Source organism: Tinamus guttatus, unplaced genomic scaffold (assembly GCF_059628265.1).
Source record: "Tinamus guttatus ecotype Peru unplaced genomic scaffold, ASM5962826v1 Tinamus_guttatus_pri_ptg000383l, whole genome shotgun sequence".
Lineage (NCBI taxonomy): Eukaryota > Metazoa > Chordata > Aves > Tinamiformes > Tinamidae > Tinamus > Tinamus guttatus.
In genome coordinates, this window is record NW_028288917.1 from 930,356 (window position 1) to 941,526 (window position 11,171).

Below are 11,171 nucleotides of genomic sequence, written 5' to 3' on the forward strand. Positions count from 1 at the left end.
TGTTATATCAACAGTTGTTTATTCAGCCATTTTTTGCACTTTACAGCTGGAATTCTGGGAACTCAAACACCACATCTTTGCCTGTGAGCTTCTTGTAGACACCAGAAAATGTTTCCACCTGTGAAGACAGACAGATTTATAAGCTGCATGGGAAAGGAAAATATATGTTAACACAGTTTAGGTACTACGCTATTTCCCATGGTGACTTCACTTTGAAGTGAACTCTGGGGCTGATTATTTTCTTCTAGATCAAGACAACTGAATATTTACGTAGAAAGCCAATGTTTTCTTTAGAATATTTAGAACTTTTGACATGCAAGCAAGAGAGACTTGGAGAAGCTGAGCTATCCCAAACATATTTCACAAAACCTAAGGCCAAGAGACTGGAGACTTCAGGCTGTAGCAAGCACGTCAGCCTTGATCAAAACTCAGTGCTCTGCTCCAGAAAAGCCACCATCTGTTCCCAAGAAGGAACAGACTGGCTGCTTTACAATCCAGGGGTTTTGGCAAGTCTAGCTGAATTTGAACTTTAGTTCAAGAAATGTCTTGCCTGAATCTTTACCATCTTACTCCAAACATCAATAGAGGCTTCTCCATTGCCAAAGCCAAAAAAGAGTCTTTTGCTGTACCACATAAGCAGCCTCTCAGGTTATTTCAGAATGCCACCCCATCCTGCATAAGGTTTTTTTTTCTCTTTTACCTTGTGTTCAACATTGTTCTGTTGTGCTTTGTCCAAGTGGACTTTTATGAGTCTGCTGCCGTCCAGTTTTACGCGGATTCTCTTGCCCACAATTTCACTTGGGAAGACCAGATCTTCAAGAATGGCATCGTGCACTGCGGTAAGCGTACGGCTGAAACGCCACATTCATATCATTAAAACAAGTCCTCACACCTGCAGAGTTTCCTAGTCTGCAAGGTTTAAGCCTACCAGAAATGCTTTTCCTGAAAACCTAAGTATTTTTACTGATAGAATATCACACCTTTTCACAAGTCCTGCAAAAATACACACGAAGTTCTACACTATCTGTATTAGTTTAATGACTGTATGGTAAGTAGTCAACAGTCATGCTCTTCACCTGTTAGATCATACATTGCTTTGTAGTATTCACAAAATAATAGCTAATACTGCCTTATAACAGCCCTTACTGCTACACAGTTAAGGAAAACTATTCAAGTCAAAAATGAGTTTTCCCACCTGCGGTTTTGCTAGAGGCACTCACTGGAAGAGTTAAGTGTGCAAGTATCTTCAACTACACAGAGTATGTTCATAGGAGACCCAGTTTTGAAAACACTGGCTTCTTGATCTGCCTAAAAGAGAATTGGCTTAAAACTGCAAGATATTACATGAAAAGTCTAATTGGCAAGTATGGCCCATGGTTAAAGACTGTGGTATTGCCTACATTTGTGTTCTTGAATGTGAACAGTTTGAAAGCAAGGCAGTTAGAACAACGGAACCAAGTTCTCTTAGTGTACGAGGATGAATGGCTGAAGTTTCCAGCTGCCCTTGTTGCACTGCTGCAATTGTTACAAGTATCACTAATACTTAAGTCCTGTGCCTACAGCATCATTTGAACCTTCTGAAGACAGGGATAGCTAGAGGAGACAAACACTGTGTAACTGCACATTGCAGTGCACACAGTTTTGTTGTATTTTGAGTCTAAGCTTGGCTGCTGAGAAAGTGACACCCTGCACACCCTCCCTCCTCACCACAGGGTGCTCAGTGCACAGCTCCAGCCTCCCAGGCACCACGCAATGCCAGCTCTAATGCCACAGGGAGCTGGAATACACACACACTCAAGGCAGAACTGCAGCTAGATGTGTGCCATTATACTGCAGTAATAAAATCCATGCTTGAAATTTTGAAAATTTTAGGTATGTCATGGGTGTCACACTAGGGCTGGTAAAAGTTATAGGAACAAGCTATGTTTCAGAAGGAAGGCAAACTTCTAACACTTTCATGAGGGGGCAGTAAGCTAGCAAGCAGCATAGAAGAGGCACCAACACAGACACAGCACAGTGTTGCACACCTAGAAATACCTTGAGCTTCACTAACAGGCTAGGTGAGAGCAGGGAGGCCATTCAGCCCCACTGACTGCTTGTGTAGCTGTTAGATTGGGAGCCAGCAGGACTATGTGCACCCACTCCCCTCCCCAGCACCTCCCTTCTTCATTACAGCCCATGTGCCAGCCCGGCCATTTGTGTGGAGTCTGCCACGTGAAGTGCTTCGTCCTACCACTTCAGAGAGATGCTTGACAGCAGCACAGTGTAGTAACAGACAGCAGCTGGGGCTGCTTTCCTAAGCCAGCTTTGCTGGCCAAAAAATCAGCCCAGCTGTATCTGGAACTACACATGGAGTTCCTTCTAAGAAATGCAATTTAAATATTATCAGGTTGACTAAGGACAAGACCATCCAATCACTTCAGTGACTTTTCTCAAAACTTTGACTATATATTACTTTCTACCACGTTACTAAGGATGGCTGTCACATTGAATCAATATAACTTACTTACCTCCTCGGACGCTTTTGCTTGTTTTTTGTGCGGCTTTTTCTTGTTGGCTTGGGCAAAATCCTTCTCTGTTAAAAAGGGGAGGGGGAAAAAAAAAGTAATTTCTGAGTATTTCGTGTTTACAACCAAGTCAAAAAGAAGGAAAAGCCTCATATGAACTTTAAAAGAAGCAGAGGCATGAAGCAGCAAAAAGGGAGACTTGAGTATGCCTAAAGGTACACCAACATTACAAGTAGGTATTACATGCAGAAGCTGAAATGCTACAGCTGCTGCTTTATTTCTCATGTACTGATCCTGTGGTAAATACACTGGAATGAAAGGTTCCTATTTTCTTCCCCTCCCCACCCAGTGCATAGCCAAGATAGGTAATTAATCCGAGTCTGTACTTCCTTGGAAAGAGTTCTCAACAAAATTTGAGAAGGTATTTTTGACTGAGTTTATTTCCCATCTTCATGCTAAAGGCTCAGTCCCACAGAGCTTGGTCACATCTTCCTAAAGCATTAAGAGTGTCAATGAGATGCACAGAACAATCCTAATCAAACCCTGATTAAGTAGATGCTACTTTCAGAATAGGTTACAGGTATTTATTTCAGACTGAACCAGTAAAGTTTTTGTTTTCTTATCTGCAAGGACAGACACTCCAAAATCTTGACCATTACATGCAGCTGCAGCCAGTGTGGTATTTTCCACCAATCCTTCACAGCTTCTCCATGACTGCATTTAGAGGGGGGTTACTACAATCCAGACACAGTTTTGGGTCTTATTCAAAAACCGAAGTGCTTCATTTACAAAACTAATCCTACATGCATCTTCATCCAAGATGTGGATGGACCATCATACTAACAGCAAATTTTCATCCGCTAAGTTTAAGCGAGTCAGAAGCATTTCTTCTTGATGGAAAACAAAATATCAAGGTAAGGTAATTTGGGTGTTTTACTATCTTATTACCAAGAGTTTTCTCTAAAAAGGTTCGGTCTAGCAACTAATTGTCCCTCCCACACCCACACACACCTCCAGAGTGTTTCTCTCCTCACAGCCACCCGTTACCTTTTCCTGGCTTAAGTCCTCCCATACATTCGGGTTTGAGGTGAAGTTTACTTAAAAGTCTTCTCTCCACCTTTCACTATGTTTAATTTTAAGCGCTTCAACTATGTCAGTGTACTAGAACACCTCCTGGAGATTGTTTCCTCCTCTGATAAGCCTGCATTTTCTCCCTTTTACTTTTAAGGTTTGCTCTCAAAGTTCTGAGGGAATAACAGAGTCCAAGAAAAAGCTGTTTCTTCCAAGGAACTTCTACACATCTCACCAGTAAAAGTACACAGCCTTGGTTGATAGTTGAAAGCATTTACCATTGTCAGAAAAGTATTGTTTCATTTTATACTAATAGAAAAATAGGCATGATATTATTGTTACCTTGAAGAGACAAGACAAGAAGGGTAGCACAGTACTGGAAGAGGTTGTCCAGAAAGGTTGCAGAATCTCCATCCTTAGATGTTCTGAAGACTCAGCAAGGTAAGAGGCATGGCTGACCTGATCTAAAGCTGAACACCTTCCTACTTCAAGCACAAGCTGTGACTAAATGACCTCCAGGAATGCATTCAAACCAACATTTCTATGATTCTAAGTGCTTTACCTGAGCAATAAACACCACATGCTTTCCACTGAACTTCTTCTCCAGTTCACGCACTAGCCGCACCTGAATCTTCTGGAAAGATTTCAGCTGAGGAACTGGTACAAAGATAATGATGGCTTTTCTGCCACCACCCACTTCAATTTCCTGAAACAGAAGAAAGAAAAAAAATTATCAGCGCTCAAGAAGCAACATTCAGTTTGATCAATAATCCCCAGAATACAGGCACGTGATCACTTTACTTACAAGCCTGAAAAAGAGCATCATATGAAATGACCTGCTTTAACACATTTATGAGCGAGCATGAACATTTACACGAAACAAACACCCAAAACAACAAAGCCAACCACGCTGCCAGAGCAACGTTTGCAAAACAGAGACTGGGCAGTCCACTCTGCCATTTCTCTCAAATTCACATCCTCTACACAGCTGAGTTCAAATTCCTTCTGCGAGATGGGATTCAGATGCTGAGATTTTAATTTTACTGACCATTTATGAAAATATCCCTGTTTTGACCCCCATAAGGACATGTTGCTCTCTCATTCCCAAAGTTAATTGTCTCAGTCTTAGAAGATGCAAAGTTTACAGCAGTAAATCTCCTGTTATCAATCTCTTTGAATAGCTCCTTCCTGAGACTCATCCTCCATCAGCTATTTGCTAAGGCTGCATCACCACTCCAGCAACATAAAATCCCCTTCCAAAAGCCAATGGGTCTATAATCACACCAACATGTACTGTTTTCCATGGCTTGTTTGTCTAACACTTCATCAGAACTTTAGGAATTTGTAGAGATTTATAAGGCACTTCTCTCATGAACCTAGCCACGCACTTGCTCATTCTCCCACAGAATGGATTACTGCATCGCACATGACCTATTTCAGATGCCTGTATTAAAGACTTAATTAAATACTTTGATTGCAGAGATATTTCAAAAAAAAAAAAAAAAAAACCCTCATGGACAGTGCCAGGATGCACTGCTGCACTTCAGCAACAAAACAATTCTTGTGAAGGGCCACGAACTTCATTTACTTCAATTCCTGGGCCAAGCTCACATCTGCACTTCCAGATTAAATACATACATACATATATATCAAAAAACAGATCAGCTGTGCCTGGGCACATGTTGATGGTCTTGGGCAAGCACCAAAGGGCAAGAGTCACCTGAAGTCTCATCCAAACTCCAGAGCCAACAAACTCTACCGCTAATCTTGTTCCCACTTTGAGGGTTCAGGTACCAATACTTATACTGAAAGTGAATTTACAAGAAGATCCAAGCTATATTATCAAGCCCCATCTGCTATTTGTTGCCTATTTCCCCAAAATAGAGCTTACAACAAAACAATAATAATAATAATAATAAGTCTCTGACAAAGAATTACTGATACCCACAGTCAGCTTCAAAGCTCAAACTCAGTTTCACAGTAGAACTTTTAATTATTTGTATTTAAAATACTAAGCTATCGGATAAGTTTTTAGTGTCTTTTCAGAGCAACTCCTTAACAAAACAAAAACAAAGCTTCTTCCAGAATGCTGCATGTTAACAGCAAACACCATATGACAAACCACAACAACATTTAATAAGAAAATCATAGGTGATTCACATTAGCACCGAACAGACACTATCCAACTAGTACATTAACATCTGTGCAAATTTAAAGAAAACAAAACAAAACAACCCAGCATGCATGCACCCACCACCGCAGAGCAGCTGACCAAGGAAACTGCCCCTCTCACAGCACAGGTCAAACCTACCTTAGCTGCTGTGATGTTCAACTCCCGCAGCTGGGCCTTTAGGTCCGAGTTCATCTCCAGCTCCAGGAGAGCCTGGGGAAAAGGCAAGGCAGAAAAATCCATTACATGTGGATACACACGCGTACATGTAACTGAACTACTTATTTACATATAAGGGTATGTATAGGCGTGCATATACAGAAAAAAGCCTTGCAACTGAAGTCTGTCATCAGCACCAGGGAGCACCGCACACTTTCAGCACACCGTGCACCAGAACGCACTCAGCTCGCTGCAGGCCGCGCCCCGCGCACAGCCAGCGCTCCCGGCGGGGACGCCGTGCGCCCCGCTCCGCGCCGCCGCGCACCCACCTGGGATATCCCCGACTCGAACTCATCGGGCTTCTCGCCGTTCGGCTTCACGATCTTGGCGCTGGAGCTGAACATGGCCTTCCTGCAAGCCACAAGCAAGGCTCAGGCGGGGCCGCGCGCTCCCGCAGCCCGGGCGCTCTCCAGGAGCCCGCGGCGGGGAAGGGGAGGCCCAGGCCGCGGCGCGGAGCCGGGGCCCATCCTCCCCCCCGCCGGGCGGCCATCGGGCGCCAGGAGGGCGCTAATCGGGCGCATCCGCGGGCGGGCGCTGCGCAGGGAAGCTCCGCGCCGCAGCCCGCGCCCCCCGGCCGCCGCCCGCCCGGGAAAGCGGCGCCGCGGCCGGGCCCGCGCGCGGCGGCACCCACCTCTCTCCGCGCCGGCCTGGGAAAAGGGGGAGCTCTCGCGAGAGCGCCTCGGATCGCGGGCCGCGAAGGCGCTCGCCCCGCCCAGCGCGGCGCTGAAGCCGCACCAGGAAGTCGGGCAGGGCGCGCCACTGGCAGCGCCGTAGCCCGCGCCGCAGTGAAGCCCGGGCGGACACCTGCGCTGCTGGCACGGCGCCTACCGATGAGGTCATCAGCGGCCGCCCAGGCGGGCACGCGGCCGAGCGGGGGGAGCCCCGCGGCAGTGGCGCATGCGCGATGCGCCGTGCTCATCCCCTGCCCTGCCCTGCGGAGCGGGGTCCCTCGCTGGTAGCGGAGTGACGGGAGGGCCGAGCCGGGACAGGAGCCCCGGGGGTCACCCAGCCCGGCCCCCTCCTTGCCCGAGCAGGGACACCCAGAGCACGTGGCACAGGGTGGCATCCAGGCGGGTTTGGAAGATCTCCAGAGAAGGAGACTCCACAACCTCTCTGGGCAGACTGTGCCAGGGCTCTGTCACCCTCACGGTCAAGGGTTTTTTCCTCAAATTCAGGCAGAACTTCCCGTACTTCAGCATGCGGTCGTTGCCTCCTTGTCTCCACGGACATGCTGCTGGCTCGTGGTCGTCCTGTTGTACACCAGGAGCCCCAGCTCCTTCCCTGCAGAGCTGCTCTCCAAGAGGTCAAGAGCTCTGGGGCCGTGCTGGTGCCAGGGGCCATTCCTGGCCAGGAGCAGGGCTCCGCGCTGCCCCGCGCTAACCTGAACAAGGTCAGCGGCCAAGGGCTGCGCTGGCTGCGAGCAGGGGCTGCCACGGTGCCAGGGCCGCGGGCTCCACGTCTCCTCCTCACCGGAGGCGCTTTGAGCATGGAGCTATTACCCAACAGAGACCAAGCAGCAGTAACGCATCAATTCTGCTAAAAACAAGCACGCTAGTTTTGAGAGAAAGCGCTTGCGTATTGATTCGGGTGAAAAAAGTGCCCGGCTGTGCATCTCATGTAGAGAAAAATCCTTGTGTGGGGGGACGTGGGTGGCCAGGGCGGACTCCCCACATCACTGTGTAAGAAAGAGAAATAGACAGTGTGCAGAGGGATCAAAATGGGACCAGCCAAAACACTAATGAAAGAATAAAGAAGCGCTGTGGCTACCTGCAGCTTTGTGAATCCATGATTTCAGTACTACTGAATAGATCTGACTGCTGCTAGATAAGAAAAATGAGAGAACAAGGTGTAAAGAGAAGCTTCCATTCAAGCACCCACGGTCCCCGGCAGAAGGATGCAGCCTACCAACAGCTGTGTTGAATTTATTGAATAGGTAGTGCCTCATATCAAAAGCAGCTGACAGGTTTTTAAGAATCACTCTGGATATGTGATCTTTAAAAGAAGCCATGTCATTACCACTGATACCTGTTTTACACTAGAGCATTGGCAAGAGTTTTGTTCTACAAGAACTTAGCTCTGTGAAGGCAGTTAGAGAAGCAGGAAGATACAATACTTCCTTTTTCCTCTTTTTTTTTTTTTTTAAATCAAGGTAATGAAATGATGACAGAATTTATGCAGGGAACATTAGATAAAGTGACTCCCTAGTGACTTATCTACATAAAAGCTCAGTTCGAAGTAGGAGGTACTTGCTTGATACAGGCCATGTTACATTTTGCTTTCAAAGTTTATGCAGCGAGCCCCGCTTTAGTTAAAAATGGTTCAGTAGAACATGGATGAATTCATAGCAGAGTGTGTTGACAAAAACATTTATCCTAAGGCCACAGCAAAATGACCACTTCCATTCAACATAGTGCCACCATGCTGCCTCCAAAACCCAGGGCCTTGCTCTCCTCCCTTTTTCCCTAACTACTCATTCCCAATATCTACACTGTGGTAACACAAGTATTTGTGCAGGATTTGATTTGCAAAAAATGGATTTTATATATATGTGTGATCAGCTCGCTCTAAGATGGCTACACATAATTATTCCTCAGGTGTGCCTGTGGCAATCAGTGCTAAATCAGTTACGAAACCTGCTTAGAGCCCTATCTTTATACACATTTAAATGCATTCAGATGAGGAAAGCTTTTCTGAGTGGACCCTTCAACATTTAGGTAGGGACTAAATGTTTCACTTGGTGAATTCTGCCACTCAAAAGTATGTGCTAAGGAGCAGAAATGTCCTTCTTGCCCTGATCTCCCTGGAAAATTCCACAAATCCACTAATGATGCAACAACAAGTGGACAAGTATTGTAAAACAGCAACGAGTAGTGCTTAGCCCAGCAGTGCTAAATGTCACAGCAGCAAAAATGTCAGTCGTCACACGGTGTTCGAGATCTCGCTGTGCTACCAGCACGGCGCAACGGCAATGGAAAAGTCAGCGACAGGGATGCTGAAGTACGGGAATGATTATATGCAGCGGTGCTATCAGGAAAAGCAGTGAAGGTGATGTGGATGGTATTCAGTGTATTTCAGTCATTTTTTACTGTCTTGAATTGGAGCCCACATGTTGGACATGACAGCAGGAGAGTTACTGTTCAGTCCTTGCATATAAATTGAATGTGTGAATCTGTTCAGCCTGAGAATTAATGAGTGTAATAGGAGGTCTTTTGGCTCCCCATCACTTACTGGGGGTTGCTCTTTTATTACATGTTGCTGAAAGAAGACTATGAGTAATATAAAAGTGTAAACCTGTAAGGAATGAGAAACCCATCTGCTATAGAAAGCCATAATTAAAAGAAAAGCTAACCAAGGGCAGTAGTATACAAAATGTCACAAGCATGAAGTAGTGAAAAGCCTGAGAATCTTAGTGGAAACCTTTACTGAGATAATTAATGTAAATAATCTTGATCTGAGAAAATCAGAAGTAAGCATTTTTTGTAGTAATAGTAATATAAAGGTTCACAAATTAATTGGAAGAAGCAAGGAAAATGCAGCAATTATATTCTGATAGAGCTCTCAGCAAAATGTGCCACCAAGGTCTGTCAAATACATAGGCTCTTTAATTTGTATAAGAGAGGTGTCATCCAACTGATAAGCCTGGCAATGCTGAACTTATGGCTGCTCTTGCAACAGAAGGCAAAATTAAAATTGAAATGTTTCACATTCTTGGCATTTCAGAAGCTGCCCTTGTAAATCCCATTACGATGGTCTACCACTTTGTCACCCTGAGGCTAGCTTTGTTTTAGTGCCCCAGAATTACAGCTACAAGGGAATCCACTCGCTAAAAACGCAGCAGCTTGCAGTGTTGGGCTCATGCTGAAGGCATTTGCATCCGTGCTTTGCTCTAACGCAGAATCACAGGATGGCTGAGGTTGGAAGGGGCCTCTAGAGACCATCCAGTCCAAACCCCCTGCACCAGCAGGGATACCTGGAGCATGGGGCACAGGGTCAAATCCAGGCGGCTTTTGAAGATCTCCAGAGAAGGAGACTCCACAGCCTCTCTGGGCAGCCTGTGCCAGGGCTCTGTCACCCTCACAGGAAAGAAGTTCTTCTTTCAAATCTCCTCTCAGTCTTCTCTTCTCCAGACTAAACAGGCCCAGCTCGCTTAGTCTTTCCTCACAAGATAGATCCAGTCCCTTAATCATCATTGTTGCTCTATGCTGGACCCTCTCCAGAAGCTCCATGTCCCTCTTGTAGTGTGGAGCCCAGAACTGCACCCAGTACTCCAGGTGAGGCCTCACCAGGGCTGATCAGAGGGGCAGGATCACCTCCCTCGACCTGCTGGCAACACTCCCGATGCAGGCCAGGATCCCATTGGCCTTCTTGGCCACGAGGGCACATTGCTCTCCTGTCCTGTGCTCTCACAAGCCAACCTGAAACATTTTAGGCACCAAAACCCTCACCTTTTCTCTCCCAGGAGGCGGCAGTCCGCAGGGGAGCGCAGGCGAGAGGGGGCTGCAGGTAGCAGCGGGGGACGTGTCCCGCGGCAGGGCCCGCGCCGCGTCTCACACCCAGCGCAGAAGGTCACGGAGCGGCAGAGGGGGCGGAACATCTGTTCCCACCCGAGATGCACAGGATTTTTTGAAGTCTGATATATTGCACTGTCAGGGGATGCACCCGGACGCTACAAATCAGTGTGTTAACTTTTAATCTCCTTGGACAAGGTAGCGCTCGTTATTTCAGAGACCACTGCTATGAGGAGCTCATCTGGAACACGGTCTCCTTGATTTAAACAGGGCGATGTGCTAAGAGAACCAGCTCAATGACCTTCAGCCTTTTGATGTACTAAATATATTGACTTTTACATCTCCTGTCAATGATGATCCTTCCTCAAATGTTTTTCAAGATGAGAAGGCTAAATGGGGACGAGGGATTTTCCAGCAAGTTCTAGGGGAACGTTTGTTCTTGGGTGATGCTCCATTCGTTTTAATGACTCATTAGGGACCAAGAGTCTTTGCAGCTCATTACAGGAACAACATCATTACTTGGATAGACAGGAAAGAACTTCAACAGAGGACACTGGTGAGACTTCATAGAGTTTTCAGTTACCAAAGCTCTGATCCTTCACCCTACTCACTAGGTTTTATTTATTATGCAAGCCAGAGCATGCTCCTGCAGGGCTTTTCGTTTTGGATGAGGGATCCAATCTGGAGAAGAATTGA

The 11,171-nt window shown here is 46.3% G+C and overlaps 1 protein-coding gene across 1 annotated transcript; it reads right to left on the reverse strand.

The window, feature by feature from the left end:
• On the reverse strand, nucleotides 1–6,672 carry RPS7 (ribosomal protein S7). The gene is made up of 7 exons (XM_088530555.1): nucleotides 6,599–6,672; nucleotides 6,237–6,318; nucleotides 5,890–5,961; nucleotides 4,141–4,284; nucleotides 2,511–2,575; nucleotides 701–851; nucleotides 1–118 (listed from the first exon to the last, which is right to left on the reverse strand). Exons 2-7 carry the CDS (start codon nucleotides 6,309–6,311, stop codon nucleotides 41–43), a joined length of 585 nt encoding a protein of 194 aa, XP_088386681.1. The 5' UTR covers nucleotides 6,312–6,318; nucleotides 6,599–6,672; the 3' UTR covers nucleotides 1–40.
• Between the last annotated feature and the right edge of the window lie 4,499 nt (nucleotides 6,673–11,171).

Excerpts from the sequence above, each read along its gene's own strand:
- RPS7 (XM_088530555.1), bottom strand. The coding sequence starts at position 6,311 with ATGTTCAGCTCCAGCGCCAAGATCGTGAAGCCGAACGGCGAGAAGCCC. Across the intron at positions 5,962-6,236 it reads TCGAGTCGGGGATATCCCAG|GCTCTCCTGGAGCTGGAGAT; the intron begins GTGGGTGCGCGG and ends CCTTTTCCCCAG. Across the intron at positions 2,576-4,140 it reads ATGTGGTGTTTATTGCTCAG|AGAAGGATTTTGCCCAAGCC; the intron begins GTAAAGCACTTA and ends CCTTTTTAACAG.